The 16,511-nt window shown below is 56.5% G+C and overlaps 1 protein-coding gene across 3 annotated transcripts in view; it reads left to right on the forward strand.

The window, feature by feature from the left end:
- PI4KA (phosphatidylinositol 4-kinase alpha) overlaps positions 1-16,511 on the forward strand; it is a 55,648-nt gene that overhangs the window by 4,120 nt on the left and 35,017 nt on the right. For 2 of the 3 annotated variants that reach the window (XM_081541996.1, XM_081541998.1), the window contains exons 2-11: positions 5,799-5,915; positions 6,890-6,983; positions 9,112-9,200; positions 10,797-10,869; positions 11,392-11,651; positions 12,138-12,204; positions 14,046-14,194; positions 14,683-14,748; positions 15,210-15,306; positions 16,078-16,269. In XM_081541996.1, the coding sequence (XP_081398122.1) occupies positions 5,799-5,915; positions 6,890-6,983; positions 9,112-9,200; positions 10,797-10,869; positions 11,392-11,651; positions 12,138-12,204; positions 14,046-14,194; positions 14,683-14,748; positions 15,210-15,306; positions 16,078-16,269 (1,204 nt within the window). The remainder of the gene's footprint in view (positions 1-5,798; positions 5,916-6,889; positions 6,984-9,111; positions 9,201-10,796; positions 10,870-11,391; positions 11,652-12,137; positions 12,205-14,045; positions 14,195-14,682; positions 14,749-15,209; positions 15,307-16,077; positions 16,270-16,511) is intronic. The other variant, XM_081541997.1, reaches the window with a different exon arrangement.

A 16,511-nucleotide genomic window follows, 5' to 3' on the forward strand; every position in this document is an offset into this window, starting at 1 on the left:
ACCACCGTCTTCTCTCGTGTCTTCACGTGGTCCCCTCTGTTCTCTGTGTCCTAATCCCCTCTGCTTAGAAGGAAGCCAGTCAGGTTGGTAGGACTCGCCCTCCTTAATCACCTGATTTTAACTTAATCACCTCTTCCATGACCCCGTATCCAAACGCAATCTGATTCTTAGGTACCTGGGTGTTAGGACGTCAATATATGAATTCGATGAGAGGCCTAGCCCATGAACCCATTAGCACTGTCATTTCCTAAAGCTCTTTTTAGTTTTTAACCATATATGGCTATGTTCACTTTATTGTTTGTTTTTGCAAAAGTAGCCCATAGTTATTGTTTTGATGGTGGCACGTCATTTTTTAGCATTGATGAACCATACTTAGGCATTTCTCTGTTTAGACTTTCTGGTTTTTCCATGTGAAACAGCATGTTTGCACACCTAGCATTTTGTCTTCTTATGAATTACATCCTTGTGTTACATCATAGATGAGTCTTGATGTTTAATGCCCACCTGTTTCCAGAAGGTTCTGTGTAGTTGTGATAGCAGCGGTAGGACACCTTGTACTGGTTTATGTATAGCTTCACAGGGTTGGATTTTGTTGTGTTTCCTTGCCAACTCAGAAAGCATAAAAGGGCACCTTATCCTTTTGAGCCCAAGATAACATTTGACTGTGGTTGGCTCTGTTATATCATGAGTTAAGCAAACAACCCACAAGGCAGAAGTGCTCGGATTGTGTGATGTTGCCGTGTCCCCGTTTTCCGTGCTGTGGGAGATTGAATTCCATGTTCTCTTTCTGTTGCAGTCCTGCTGCTTGAGTGCTGACTCCTGGCCACGTCCACTCTGGGTCTCCCAGGTGCGCGCACGGCCCTGATCTCAACTAACTTTGAGATTGCAGCAGTCCGAGGTGCCAGGCTGGCCAGTGTCTGTCCAGAGAGGAGTCTGTGGTGAACCCTGTGGCTTTGGAATGAAATCCTCTGGGAAGATACTTGGCTGTTTGGTATTTTGCTGGGGTGGGGGCGGGAGAGGGAGGAGCAGATAACTTCTAATGTAGCCACTAAACTCTTTCCTCCCGGCTCTTGGTGGGTTTGTGAAGAGTGTGATAGAAGGTGATAAAGTGAACGGAGCCCTGAGACAGCGAAAGTGCTGCAGGCACTTGCTGGGAGGTTACCCTCTGCTGGGGTTTCTCCTGGGGATGGCTAGGAAGCCTTGAGGAAGGGGTTTGCAAGTGCTAAGCGCTCTGGCTGGTGAGGGGCGGCGTTTCAGATGGCGGAGGCGGGGAGCCAGCAGTGGAAACAGCATTTGCTGGAAGAGCAGAGTGGTGGCGAGACAGATGAGAGCAGGCGACCTCCCGGATGGTCCCAGAGCAGAGGCCGCGTCTGCCTGGGGAGCCGGCGGAGGGCTGCCTCCTTGGCGCCCTGGGTTCTCTCAGGAGCGGTGTGCGTCACCACCGTCCGCTCCCGCAGAGGGCAGAAATGTTCTATTTCTAACTCCTCACTGCAGATTCTCGCTTCTGCCCGCAGCGTTTGCGCCTGTACTCGCCGGAAACGGTGCCTCCAGTCCCTTCCACCAGCGGCTGTTCCCATCGTCGGAGTTTAGCTGCTGAAATGTTTCTGTGCACTTGTTCTCCTGGCTTCTTATTTACGTATTTATTTTTGTTATCTGCTTCTCTCATGACAAAAAGCTTGGCCTCTCGTGCACATTACCACACCAGCCTGGGCGCAGCTTTCATCTGCATGAAACCCTGACGCATAAATACAGGTTTGAGGCAAAACCACTCCAGGCTCACTTGCTATATTCACTGAGTCTGAGAGACTCTCTGCTGCTGAAGCCACTCTTCTGAGCATCTCTGTTCAGAGCTGGTCTGGAAGCTGGGATTGGCCGGCTGAGGGTTCACTGTGGTGAAAGCAAAAGATGCTGGCGTCATCTGCCATCCATTCCTGCACGGTCTTGGAGTGCCTGTGGAGGGCCAGGCCCTAGAGGGGTGCCCTGGAGGGACAGATAAATGGGCACAGTCTTGCTGTCGTGGGGCTTACCATGGAGAGAGACAAACAAGCGTTAAACAAAAAACTGCAAGTAAACATGTAAAATGCTAACAGGTGCCCTGAAGGAAAAGTACATGGTGTAAATTATGACTGATTTACGGTGCACACCAGGAACATTCTGTTGTTGCAGAGCAGGGGATCTAGAGCCCACGGGCCTAGTTGCCCCGCAGCCTAACCGGGGATAGAAGCCGCATGGCCTGCAGTGCAAGGCGGGTTCTTCAGCCCGGAGCCAGCAGGGAGCCCCAGCCGTGGGCTCTCATCAGGCTGAGGACACTCCCTCACCTTCCTAGTTTGTGCAGGGGTTTTATCCCGAAGGGTGTTGAATTTCTCAGGTGCTCTCCCTGCATCTGTTGCAGAGCTGGTTTTAAGCTTGGTTAGGGCAGGTGTGAAACGGCTTTTGCCCCAGGGACACTCACTCCCCTGCCGAGGCGTGGCCCTGCGGGTTCTCCACAGAACGCTTTGCGGGCTTTTCGCCCTGGCTGGAAGTAGCCCAGGCTCCTCCCAGCTCTCTGAGGGCCTGGGAACCGTTCAGCTCCCAGCTCCTTGCTTGATTTTTGCCCCACTTCTCGGGGTATGACCCTATCCTGGTCTGCCTCAGCGTATGCATCAAAGACTTGGATTTGTGGAGCTTCTTCCTGTTGAGCGCTCTCTTCTCCGGGTTCCCCAGCCGCTTTTCCCTGTTCCTGTCTCTGCAGCTTCGTGAGACCCGCGTGACCTGCTCTGTGGCCCGGGGTGCGTCTTTTGGCAGGAATCCTGGGCAGTCACAGGGTTCACCTCGGTGCCTCCCTTCCCGGCCTTCAGTCTAGTGTATGAAACCGGTGGTTCCACATATCTGCCCATTTTTCTGTTTTATGGCGGGAAGGTATGTCCACATCCCGCCGTGCCCTCAGGGCTGCAGGTGGAAGTTCTCGGCTCACAGGATTTCACAGCAAAAATCTGTCACGTCATTCTTTTATACCTGAGAAAGCTGAGGCTTGAGGGAGCTGATTTGCCAACCTGCCAAAATTGTCACAGGGACCTTTGTCTATCAAGGTAGCTCTGAGTCTCTTAGAAAATGCTGACTTATATTCCGTGTTCTCCAAGGGGGCAGGACATAAAGTGACAATTAAAAGGCAGATTTAACAAAACAACAACAACAAAAACACCTCTAATACTTACAGCTTAATGTTTAGTTCTTAGGGAATTTTGTTCCTCCAGGAGACTATGCCTAGAGGTTTCAGGTGACAAAAGCTGTGTGCCTTAAAAACAGTCCCATTGGCCAGCGCATAATGAGCGCCGTGACTGGAGCTCTGCTGTGCCCTGCACTCCTGGCGTCCACCCGCTCTCACGCTGCCTTGTCCCCGCGGCCTCGGCCCAGGCGTCCTGACTCGGAAGGGCGTCTAGTTCCGGGCACTGTGGTTGGGCGTTCCCTCACTCCGGCAGTAGCTTCAGCTCGTGGCACGAGGAGCTCGTGGCAGTGACACCCCCGCCCCCCTCGATGTGTCCACTCAGGGATGGCTCCCAGGTCCTCGAAAAGGTCCCTGGGTCGTAAAGCTCGTGCAGTGCCAGTCTAGTCTTCAAAAGAATTTGTGCACCTTTCCACGAAAAAAGGAAAACCCTGCCAGTGACGAGTTTTCCAGTGTCAGTTCTCAGAGAAAGAGGAGAGGGGAGGCCCTCCGCTAACTTCCCTCAGGGAGGGGCAACCTCTGACACGACCTCCATCACCTGCTTTGTCGCCTGCCTGGGGTGAGGGCGGGGCTGGGTCCAGGGTTCACTGCGTCGTCGCTGCACCTCCTCTAGTGGTGCCCTGTGAGCAGAGGGGGAGTAGGTTAGAGCCGCGCTGCCCCCACCCACCCTCACGGGGGCACGGGCTTGCTCTCCACGCGCCATGGGCCCTGTGACGTGGGGGCAGGTGCTGAGCCCGTTAGGACTGTGCTTCGGTGCCTGGCCCCACCAGGAGGCCGCGGCTCTGTGCGTCGCCCGGCGACTCTGGGTCTAACTCCAAAGTCCACGTGTGTCTCACTTCCACGATCCTTACTCTGCCCCCAAGAATCCCGCGGGGACAGAGGACAGGATGGGAGCACGGTGTTGAGAAGCTCAGGCTCGGTGGTATTGGCGCCTGGGAGTGTTGATGAGCGGTCCTCTCCATGTCTGGTCAGGAGGCCTGGCCAGGGGTGCCTCGTGTCTGGTGTCTGTCTCGCTCTGCCCTGCAGCCCCGGGCTGCGCTGGGCGGGGCAGGGCCTGGGTCAGCACGACGCTCCGTGAGCTCCGGGCCTCCGTGCCTCCCTCCCTTGCTGCCCGTTGCGGGGGTCTCTTCTGCGTGAACATTTACTCACACAGGACAGAGTCCCCCTCTTGTATGTGTATTTTAACTTTAACCTACTGGACGTGCTTCCTGGTTACACAAGGACTGTTTTCCTTTAGAACATATTTTGGCAAATATAAAAAAAACTTGAAGAAGAAATGTAACACCTCTGGTCAGTCTGTCTCTCAGAAGTATTGACACTGATTTTTTTTTTTTTTTGACCCCAGCGTGCAGCTTTCAGAATCTCGGTTCCCAGACCAGGGGTTGAACCCTGACCCCAGCAGTGAAAGCGCAGAGTTCTAACCAATGGACCGCCAAGGAATCCCTTGATATATTTTCTTCCCGCACTTTTTCTGTATATAATTCAGATCTTCCCTTCTGTGAGCTTCTGGAACATTTACGGCATTGTTCTGTGCCATTGCGTATTGTTAGAAAAATGCCATTGTTAATGTCTGTGGTATTAGGTTAAATTTTACAGAAGCATTGTTTTTGTACATCAAAAAGGTTTGCATATCAGCAGTTTCATAGGGTTTAACCTAATATTTGATCAAGTGGTTGATCGTGATTATTCTCCTAGTGTTTTACATCATTTCAGATCTTCAGTTAGTAAACACAACACTGGGGTGAAAGCATTTTACATAATTTTTGCCAGTTTCAATTTGTCCCCGTGTATTTTCCCTTTTAAAATCTTAAGGGAGCAACAAAATTACTTTCTATAAAAAGCCTTCGGTGGTAATTGATGCGTTTTCAGGGCAAACACCAAGCACTGGATTCAGTTTCCTTTGCTCGTGAAACGACCCACCAGACCCTGTGAACGTCAGTGAGAGCTTCTCATCACGTCCATGGGTCTCAAGGTTAGGGCCTCCTGGTGCGTCTTCAGAGCTTCCTCCACAGAGATTTTCAGGATTGGTATCACCTATTTTCCTTTTCATACTGAATCCCGATTTTTGGTTCTTAAATGACATTTCCTGTTGGTTTGTTCTGACAATCATGCAGTGTTTCCGTCTGTTCCGTTAATTGCTGACCGTCCACCCGCCACCCTCCACTTGCCGCCAGGGCACGTCCAGTAGCGGTGGATACTGTTCACTGAGTACCTACTGTGTGCCCCACCCCGTCCCGAGTGCTGTACACACGCTTGGAGTTTGAAGAGCCTTAAGTGGAGGTGGGATGCCTGAGGCTTTTGTCACCTACTCACGGGCACCACTGGGCAGCAGGGACCCAGGCTGCCCCCACACTGAGGGGCAGACCTTGGCCACCGTGCCTCACTGCCCCAGGCTCGGCTGCTCAGCTCTCGGCCTGGGGTCCTCAAAGCGCATGTGCACCATCACGTCAGAGGCTGGAGGTGCGCTTGCTGTCATCTTTAGATTGGGGGAAGATGACCTGTTAGTTGTATAGACTCACTGGGCTTTTCAGTACTGGTCCATTCTGAATGTGGGTTTATGTATTTTTAATCCATGGTTTTTTGTCTCCTTTTCTAGGTCCAAAAGCTGCTTTGTATGTGCCCAGTAGATTTCCATGGGATCTTTCAGCTGGACGAGAGGCGGAGAGACGCAGTGATCGCGTTGGGCATCTTTCTCATTGAATCTGACCTACAGGTAAGCCTTTGCGAAATGAAGTGTTTCTGAGTGCAGAAGACGGTGCAGTTAGGGTTTCAGTTTGTACCCGCTGCGTTCAGCTAGCTCAGAGCCGGCGGGTGGGGCAGCTGGACGGGTGGAAACGAGAGCCCTGGAGGGACGCGTCCTCAGGGAGGCGTGGTGTGGCCTCACTAGGGTGAGTTGCTGCTCTGGGAGGGGACTTGGTTTTTCCCCTCAGCAGAACGCTGCCGAGTCAGACTCAGAGGGTCCCTTTTTGTCCCTTTCAAAAGGACAGCACTCTTTGAGATAATTGTGCTGTCTTTTTCAAAACTATGATGGATATGAATTAAGTTTTAGAGCATATGTTAATGTGCCTTTTAAAACCTGTGGCAGAATTTGCAACCATGTTTTTGAAACCACAGTTCTCAGCATCTCGGGACGTCTGATGGTGTCCCCTTCTTGGGAATTAGGTTTGTCTGGTCCTTCAGCAGGAGACCACTGGGAGCGCCCGTGGCGGGAGGTCATGAACTGACTCCCTGCTGATGGAGTATTTTGGAAGCTAGGTGGAAGTGATTTTTCCATTGGCTGCTGTTGGCTGTAAAGTCTCGTGCCCCGTTTGAGAGGCGCAGAAGGAAGCTTGTGGGAGGACGTTTAGGGGAGGAGGGGGGAGCACGAGGCCCAGAGCAGCCGCGGCAGCCCCGCATCTGGGAGCCTCTCTCCCGGAGGGTGTGGTCCTGAGGCCCGGCTGTGGGGCTTGGGCCTCCGAGCACCCATCAGGGAGCCGCTCCTGGCGAGGGCACACGAGCCTTCTGCTGGGCACCAGAGCCGGCTGGAGCCAGGGCAGCAGGGGGCCGGCGTCGGCCCTCCTGTGGGCTGCCGTGGGCACGCCCTGCTCTGAGATGAGGAGGCTGTGGGCGTGCCTGGCTCTGGGCTCGGTCTGTACTCAAAAGCCGTGTATTTAATTAAATGTAATCCTTTTTGTTTTTTTCTTCAAGCACAAAGACTCGGTGGTTCCTTACCTTCTTCGACTTCTTAAAGGTCTTCCGAAAGTGTACTGGGTAGAGGAGAGCACGGCTCGGAAAGGCAGAGGTAACTGGGCTTAGCGTTCCCCGGAGTACCGGAGGCGTCCGTGTGCTCCATGTCTGTGAGATCGAGGGTGTAGTCACGAGCGCAGCGGCTCGGTGCCTGCAGCCAGTTCTGCTCCCGCGGGGACAGCGGCCTGCCCGCAGCGCTGCAGGCCGCAGGGTCCTGTGTGCCCCAGAGCGCCATCCAGGGCGGGCTGGGGGGGACCCCGGGGCCCTCAGGAGCCTCTGGTTGTGTCCCCCTGGCCAGCAGTGGATCCCTGGCTGTCGCCGAGCCGATCTGTCACCGTGAAGTCAGATCAGTTTTCCAGAGGCCTGGCGGCTGCTCAGAAAAAAAGCTGGACCGCAGTGTCTGCTGTCAGTAGTCTCATCGCTTCATCGATATTGCTGTATTTCCATCGACCTTTGTATCTTTAGAAATGGACTAAATTCGTGTGTTTCTGTCTAGCTGGTATTTGATTTTGAAATCTCTTCAAAGACGAAGAGAAAGTGAGATACTCTCCCCTCTTCCCTCCACTGCCCTCCCCTCCCTTCCTCCCTCCTTGCCTCCTGCCTCCCGTTCCTCCTGAAATATTTACACAGGCCCATGACATGCCAGGCATTGTGCTAAATGCTTATAACGCTCGTGATCTTGTGAACGGATTTTCCAAGACTCTAAAGTCAGCTTGGAAGATCTCCAGCATTTCAGAGTTCATGACCCATCAGACTGAAGTTTCCTTGTAATCTCTCTCTGAGGCCTGAGGCCCCCACCTTCAGATCTCGCTGGGGCTTGATGCCTGCAAAAAGGCCCCGTCCTCTCTCTTGGTGGCCTGGCCTGAATTTGTTAGGTGGGCTCATCTGCTGCAGACTGTGCTGTCCTCAGGCACTGCCTGTGTGTATCTGCCCGGGCTCCTCTTGTCCTTTGGATTTTCAGCATCGCTGGTGGCTGGTGTCAGCCTAAAGCTGACAGACTCTAGATTATGCAGATATCATGGAATCTGAAAGACTACAGATGAAATAGAGCATTGTAAAAAGTGAGACACCTGTGTGCACCATTGCTGTCTAATCTGGGAGAAGCAGAGTCCTAGAAAATGTTGATCCTAGTTTATTTCAAAACAAATATCACTTCTGTACACCTGGACTCACTGTCATGAAGTTTTGAGCAGTACCGAAAGATCGTTGGAGTTGTATAAAGACTCGATCACTGGGTGACACCTCGGCCTCCCAGTTTCTATCCCGGCAGTATCGGTCAGCTTTGATACGCTCCAGAGCAGCAGCTCCTCCAGGGCCGCCCCTGGACCAGCAGCTTCAGCTCCGGGCGCTTGTCGGAAGGCAGAGTCCCAGCCCCCGCCTTGGAGCTGCCGAGTGAGGGCTCTGGGGCCAGGGAGCAGACAGGCCGCTGCAGCAAGCCCTTCCGGGGGTTCCGGCCACACTCGTGCTTGAGAAGGACCGAGAGCTGTGTCTCTGGGTCACGTGTGGAGAAGCAGACAGGTAGCGGGTGGCTGCTGTGTGTCTGTCTGTTCTTGAGTCAGTTCTCCGCTTCCAGAACTGTTACGTGTTCAGTAGGGACCCGGCCTCCACGGCGGCAGGTCTGACCTCCTCTCAGTGCCCTTGACAGAACTGCTGCTTGGCTTTCGGTCCTCCGGTTGTAAGCCCCCTTCCTGACCTGAGGCCCTGCTGCTGAGCAGCCCCCTCCTGGCAGGCTGAGTCGGGGAAGGGCCTGGGCATCCGTAAGGAGCCGAGCGCGTCTCTGGGCGCTCCTCTTAGCATCTTAGATTTTCTCCATCCGTCAGAAGAGAGAGAAATAAACGTTAACTCAGTTTCCACTGATGGGGATTGGTGTTTGAAAATCAGCCTCCATGAGACATCTCCCATACCTCAAGACTGAGTTCCCAGTTTCATGTAGGTTGGAAATAAAGCATGGAGTCTGTTGTGGTAAAAGGCTCTGTGATCTCAGGCTATAAACAGGCTCAGCAAGCATCTAAGTTTCTTGAGCCGAAACGTTTTGTTATGAGGAAGGCATGGGTGTTTCTCAGGAAACCTGCTGGGCCTCTACCCCGTTGAGGGCAGCCTCCACAGGGAGCGGGCCCTCGACAGCGTGTGCGGGGGAGCAGCCGGGCGGGGTGATGGTCCAACTCCTGTCTCTCTGCCTCCAGGTGCCCTCCCGGTGGCCGAGAGCTTCAGCTTCTGCTTGGTCACTCTGCTGTCTGACGTGGCTCACAGGGACCCTTCCCTAAGGGGGGAGGTAAGTGTGCCTTTCTGCATGCTCCGAGGCTCGCAGGGAGGACGGGGCGGGAAACAGTCACGGGGTTGTTCCTGTTGACTCGCGGCACGCGATGAACGACACAGCTGAGAGACATGGAGTCCTGCTCGCGGGGCTGCCCCCTCTCAGCTCCCAGGTCTGCTTGGTCTGCTTTCCCGGCTTCCCCGTGAACCAAAAGGCCATGTGTCCTCCCGCCTCCACGCTGGGGGTCAGAGGGGTTCATAGAAGAGAAGCACTTCTTTCTAGGAAGCGGGAGCCGTGTGTTCCTTTAAGTGCCCCAGTTGTTTTCCTTTAGTTTATTTTGTTGGAAATGCTGCTTCAACGTCTCATACTCTCTCCTTCTAAAGAGGAATACGATGGCGACAGGCTCCGTCTTGGCCAGATCTGTCACTTGCAGAGGCGGTCTCCCAGCGCGGCCGCCCTCCGCATGCCGGCGCTCCCCGCTGGCTCCGCTGCTCATCTCCTCTGTCTTTTACTTTGAGAATCTCTTTCCTTACTATCGCACTGTGAATTCGTTTGTCCCTGTTTCTGCCGTTACATTGGTCTCCACCCTTCTTTCTGGTTCTTTATTGTGGATTGGCTAAACAGGTAATGAAATAGATTAGAATCACATACTGTTATTTAAAAAGTTAACAGGGCTTTCTATCAGTAACACCCACTGAAATAGAGAAGCCACCACAGAAGATGGCGACATCACTTTAATACATGAAATGGACAAAGCATTGCTTTTCCTGTCCTCACGGCTTCCGTGTCATTTGACAAAACGTGAGCTACAACCCAGTCGCTTCAGACTGGCTTCATCCCCTGCCTGGATTCCCTGTGACGACGGGTAGTGAGGGAGACGAGAGGGGCTCGGTCTGGTGCTCTTTTCAGAGCCTGGACCACTCGCTCCTGACACCCTGGATCAGCAGTGTGGCCGAGGGCAGGGCTAGAGGACCAGCCAGGACCAGCCACGGATGGAGACCCAGGCCACACAATGCAGACAATGCCAAGCTGAGAATTGAGGACCCGCCCGACGGACTGAGCCTGCGCCATGAACTTTTGTGGGGCTCCATGACAGGCCGAAGAGACTGACCCCTCGGGGGGAGGGACACAGCCTGGGGCAGCAGGTATGGGAGACGCTGACAGAGTTCACCTCTGTGAGCCCGTCGGGCCAGCAGCATGAAGGGGCTGGAGAGCCAGTGTCCAGTCCCCGGATGTCCGGAGTCCATCTGAGCCTGGCGATGACCTAGGGCGGTCCTGGCTCCCCTGGTGTAGCAGTGGGAGACCATTCCTGATGCTCTGGACTCCAGTGAAGTCAGGCCAGCCATCAGCAAGGCTGTGAATCGTAGGAATGGACTGAAAGAACCAAGGGTACTGAGCCGTGAGGGGAGCCAGGGGCCCTGTGGACCAGCTGGGAAGAGGGCTGTGTTCCCGAAGGTGCTTCCCGCCTCGGCAGAGCTCCTGTGCGGGGGGCTCAGTCAGGTGTGAGGTGGGGCACGAGGCTGTCCCAGGCTGCCTCTGGTTCTGAGTTAACTGTGTGGCGTTGGCCCGATTTTGTGGGTGAGTCTGTGCATCCTGTCCTCTCGGCTCTTCCAGATTTTAGAGGCGCTGTTGCAGGTTCTGCATGTGCTTTTGGGGATGTGCCAGGCCCTGGAGATTCAAGAGAAAGGTATGGTTTCTGTCTTTAATGGCGTTGTGATTATCTTTTCCCTGGCATTTCCCAGTCTTCAGAGTTCCTCTTCTTTGCAACCAGTGCGCCTGTGGACATTACCTTGGTTGCCTGTGGGGCGAGAGGCGGGGTGTGGGGAGGAGAGGGGTGCTGAGGGCGGGGCGTGAGCGCAGCTGTGCTGCCTGAGTGCCCCTCCCTCCCCCTCCAGGGGCTCAGTCCCCCCCCCCCCCCGTAGCCTGTGTGAAGGTCCTTTTCCCTCTGGTGGGGAGCTGTCTGCCCGCTCCCAGCAGGACTGGCTGCACTGTGCAAGCCTGGGCAGAAGCCCGTCGGGTGGCATGGCTGAGGGCTGGCTCAAGAGCTGAGGGTGCTTAGACACCCCGCCGTGGGCCGCGCCTGCTGCTGGGCTGTGGGTGGGCTGGGCGCTGCTGCCAGGCTGTTCCGGCCCTTGAATTTGCAGTCAGGGGTGGTGAGGCGGGGGCCCGGGTCCTCTGGGGTGCCACCACGGTCTCCCTTGTCTTCCAGAGTACCTCTGCAAGCACGCGGTCCCATGCCTGCTGGGAATCGCACGCGCCTTCGGGCGGCACAGCAGCTCGGAGGAGTCACTCCTGTCCAGGCTCTTCCCCAGAGCGCCCCCACACTCCCCCCGCGTCCCCGAGGAGCTGGAAGGTGTGCGCAGGCGGTCCTTCAATGACTTCCGCTCCATCCTCCCCAGCAGCCTGCTCACCGTGTGCCAGGAGGGCGCCCTGAAGAGGAAGGCCAGCAGCGTGTCCAGCATCTCGCAGGTGGGCTGCGCTCCCAGACGGCCCGGGCCCGAGGGCTTGTTAGGGCCCCCGCCGCGGTTTGAGGGGACTTGGAACGTGCGGGGCTCTCGCTGCAGTTCTCTGCAGGGCAGTGGCTGCCACGTCCGTTCTAAGATCTACACGTGAGTCATCTCTGGGCATGAGGCTCTTGTTTCCTAGCCGTCGGGCACAGCTCTGTTCTGAGCAGGAGACAGTTGGTGCCCCTAGGAAGCATGTAACTGGTGCATGGAGAAAGCCAGGGAATGACAGTGACCTGGCTCAGCCAGCGGGCACAGGACGTACGTGGTGAGACCCAATAACCTGGCTCAGCCGGAGGGTACAGGATGTACGTGGTGAGACCCAACGCATCTAGAATCGCAGCAGAGAGCCCGTAGCCGAGGGGGCTTCAGGGAGGAGGGGTGCTGGACGAGGCAGCGGACGGAACCTCGTCTGCCTGAGGTCTGACTGCCTTTCTGGTCTGTCTTTCAGGTCAGCCCTGAGCGAGGGGCGCCCCCTCCCAGCTCCCCCGGAGGATCTGCCTTTCACTGCTTCGAAGGTGGGCTTCGCCCTTCTGCAGAGCGTGCTGGCCGAGCCAGGGCAGGTCCCTGGCCCCCTGTGGTGTGCAGATGGCAGGCAGCTCAGCCCAGGCTTACAGGGCATGCGTTTTCTGTTCCTGATTAAACTTCCTACAATTGAATCTGAAAATATTTCAAACATAGAGATAAGTGCTGAAAGGAATATACAGGACCCGGGTGCCGGCCGTCTGTGAATTTCAGTGCGTTGACCTGTGGAAGTGCCACTTTTCAGGCAAAAGTGGTAACAGCAGGTCCTTCTCTTGTTCCTTTTGATTTAAAGTCATTAAGCACCAGGATAATAGTAAGGCACGTGGTAATGAGACTCAAAACCTTACTTTTAGTGAGTAACACTTTTTGTGGAACTTGCTGTCCACAAAGGACTCCCATGCACTTTACCCAGTGTGGTCGTCTGCCAGCCTGCAGCGTGTCAGACACGTGTTAGGCGGCCTGCAGCTCCGCCTCCACGGGCCTGAGATGCGGTCAGGGTGGGCCGCCGGGAGCGCACGCCTATAGCACCGCGTTCCACTATCACGTGGATGCTCATCGCTCCGAGAGCCTTTCTCAAGGGCATCTCGAGACGCGTGGGGGATCATCTTAAAAATCCCGAGGTGTGACTGAACCCAAGTAAGTGTGAGCAGCGTGGGTACAGTGTCTTTTGGCGTGAGAGGGTGTAGTGTGTTACAGTACGAGTGTGCACACGTGAAGGCCAGGCTCACCACTGATAATCCCGCTGGAGAGAGCCCCCGTCCACAGCCTACCCCCCGACCTCACACACCCCTGAGGGTCCTCGGCCTGGGGACCTGAGCTCAGGACCGTCCCCGTCGTGGCTGCTGCCAGGCCCGAGGGAGACCACCACTCCTGCCCTTGCTCACACTCTCCCCTCTCCCTGATTGTCCAGGCCCTCTCCCAGGCACCACAAGAATTTATTTTAGGAAGTATTTCTTAAAAGGACAAATCTGATCATTTATTTTCCTGCTTAAAAGCTTTCGGAGACCTTGCTGCATAAATGTCCAATCCTAGCCCCTTGGTCCCTGGAGCCCCCGCCTCCGTTTCCGTGTCTGCCCCCCTCGCTGCCTCCCCCCGTGGGGCTTCATCCTCACGTTGTGCTGTGTGGCTGGGAGATGCCCTCGGTCACAGGTTGCTGGCCTCCCTGTGTGACTGGCATTATTTTGTACAGTAAACTGGCGTGTCCTTCAAGGGAAGGACCTGATGGTCCGCTGCACGTGAACATGCTGCGGCGGTGACCCTGGGTGGGCTGTGAGCTGTGCGTGTCCTCATGCGGGAGCACGGAGACCCCCCCAGCGCCTCTGCAGCGCCCTGCACAGTGGGATGGACCCCCCTGCACTCGGCCCACAGAGCTGCCACATGCCCTGGTCGCCACCACCCTCTGCTCCCACATTGTCACCTTTTAAAATTCCACGTATAAGTGGCATCCTATGGTATCTTTCACTTAATTCACTTACTCTGAGAATCCCTAGATCCATGCCTGTTGCTGCCAGTGGCATTATTTCATCCTATGTACGGCTGAGTGAGTCCGCTGTGCGTTTACACCTCATCTTTATCTGTCATTGGACACTTAGGTTGCTTCTGTGTCCTGGCTGTTGTGAACAGTGCTCATGTGGACACAGGGGTGCGTGGATCTTGTCAGTTAATAATTCGGATATGTGCCCAGGAGTGAGATTGCTGGATCGTATCAGCCTCTGTTTCTTAATGGAAAGATGGCGCTGAGTGTCAGCACAGGCACGCCGACGCCTTGGGTGGGTGTGGAGAGTGTGTCCGGGTCACGCGCCCTGAGACCCACTGTCTGGTTCTGCCCCGTCAGCCTCTTACTCACCCGACGGGAGTGCCCCGGAATCCGACTACTACTTCTCCGCCGTGAGCTCCAGCTTCTCCGTCTCTCCTCTCTTCAACGGCATCACCTACAAGGAGTTCAGCATTCCCCTCGAGATGCTCCGGGAGCTTTTGAACCTGGTGAGCGGAGCGAGGGGTGGGCAGACACCAGGGGGGCTGTAGCGTGTCGCCGCACGGCTCACCGGGTGTCCGATTAGAGAGACAGGAGGCGCACATCCTCATCTCACCTCCACAGCAGCCATGTGAGGAGACGGCCACGAGCCCCCACACTAGAGGGGCCTTCAGGCAGAAGGTCTGTCTGGCCTGGAGTCTGGGCGCTTTAACCTCTGGACGTGGAAGCCTCGTGTCCCTGCTTCTGAGGGAGCCGGTTCCTTTTCTGTTTGTATTCCATCCCATCTAGGGCAGGAGAAGCGCCAGGTGCTGGCAGGATTCCGGGTGTTTGCTGGGGGACGGGGGCATGGGCATCAGTGATGTGTGTGCTGCTGGCCTCTCATTTCCACCCCGTTTTTCACCGGGAGATTGTGACATGGTTTCCTCGGCGGCGGGCTCTGCCCCTCCATCTCCCACCATATCTGCCGGGGGCTCACCAGGCCTCACTTCCCTCACAGGTGAAGAAGATCGTGGAGGAGCCTGTTCTCAAGTCCCTGGACGCAGTGATCACTGGTGTGATCGAGGTACGTCCTCTGAGGGCCTCCTGCCCAGGTCCCTTGGCAGTGCCCTGTCCTGACCACTGAGCAGTGGTCAGTGTGCCTGCCTCACAGGTGAGAGACAGGCTCAGAGGGACTAACGGTCGGCGTAGGAGCTGGCTTCTGGCCCAGGCTCGACCCTGCTCCATGTGGTCCTTGTCCCAGGTGCCCGCTGGGCCGCTGCCCAAGGTGGTGCACACCCGTCATGGGTGCAGGCACCGCAAGCCTGGCCTGTGAGCGTGTGGTGCGTGCCCAGCCGCCTCCTATCCTTAGCCTGTGCAGGACCACAGCCCACAGCTGCTTACACAGTCAGGAACGTCACTGCCCAGAACCCTGGCAATGTTGGGTCAGTCTGCTTTTGCATCTCTGGGTGGCGTCAGTGAAGGAGGGAGCAGAAGGTGACCCCAGGGGACAGGCTGTGTGGGTCACAGCCATGCCCCTGCCTGCAGGCCAACCCCAGCGCCGACCTCTACTACAGCACCTTCAGTGACCCCCTGTATGTGGCCGTGTTCAGGATGCTGCGGGACACCCTGTACTACATGAGAGGTGAGGGGCCATGTCACCGCGTCCTGTTCCGGGACGGCTGTTGTGAGCGTGGCCTCACTGTCCCCTCCAGGCTCCTTTGTGCGCTTGAAACAGTCTCCTCGGTGCTGAATGTGCTTCATGACAACAGTCTTGACGACCACATGGTGTCTGGTGGGCGTCTGTGCTCTCCTTAGCCGTTTCCCCATCTGACCCCCAGCGCTCCTGGGAGCCGAGCCTTGTCGGGGCCGCAGCAAGGGTTAGGCTGTGGAGGGCAGTGGACACTGGCAGCTGGGCTGACCCGGCACCCACGGCCTCCCCAGCCAGGCTGCTCTCGACCGCCATGGCCAGTCTGCTCGTGTCTGTGCTGCCTCTGGGGCCTCCTTGCCGTCCAGGCCCGAGGACGAGTGCTGGGCCAGGCTGCAGGCTCCAGGTGCCTGCTGTGCAGGGGCCCTTCCTCAGCTGTGTCCAGGTTCCCACGTGTGATAAATGACCCCTTTTCAGGAAGTATCACTGTAGTACTTCCTGTTAGTGAGATGGTTCTGGAGATGGCATGCCCCTTTGGGTCTCGTGTGTTCAACGTCGACTGTTTTGACAGCTTGGGACACAGCATGGCTTTCTCTCCACTGGGAATGACTGTTTCCTGAGCGTTGGGTGGCACGTGTGCAGGGCTGGCGTGCGTGCCCGTCCAGGCTCGCCCAGTGGGGCTACCTAGAAGCACGGGGCCCGCAGCAGCACCCTCTTCCAGGGGTCTGTCAGGGGGCAGGCCTGAGTGTGTGCGCCCTCCACCCGCAGACCTGCCCACCTCCTTCGTGAAGGAGGTGCACGACTTCGTGCTGGAGCAGTTCAACAGCAGCCAGGGGGAGCTCCAGAAGATCCTGCACGATGCCGACCGGGCCCACAGCGAGCTGAGCCCCCTCAAGCTGCGCTGCCAGGCCAGCGCCGCCTGCGTGGACCTCATGGTGTGGGCGGTGAAGGACGAGCAGGGTGGGTCCCCTGCCGCTGCCTCCCCTCCGCGGGGCGGGGGGGGGGGGCGCCCAGAATCAGGGGCGGGGCCTGGCCCAGGAGGGTGGGTCCTGGTCCAGGGGGGTGGGGCCAGAGTCAGGTGGGTGGGGGCTGGTCCAGGGGGTGGGGCCAGAGTCAGGTGGGTGGGGCCTGGTCCACGGGGCGGGGCGGGCACGTGTGATGATGTGGTCTCAGGAGGACAGGAGCAGGGAGCCACCCAGACC

This window comes from Giraffa tippelskirchi, chromosome 11, assembly GCF_054371585.1.
Source record: "Giraffa tippelskirchi isolate mGirTip1 chromosome 11, T2T-mGirTip1v1.2.pri, whole genome shotgun sequence".
In the NCBI taxonomy this organism is placed as follows: domain Eukaryota; kingdom Metazoa; phylum Chordata; class Mammalia; order Artiodactyla; family Giraffidae; genus Giraffa; species Giraffa tippelskirchi.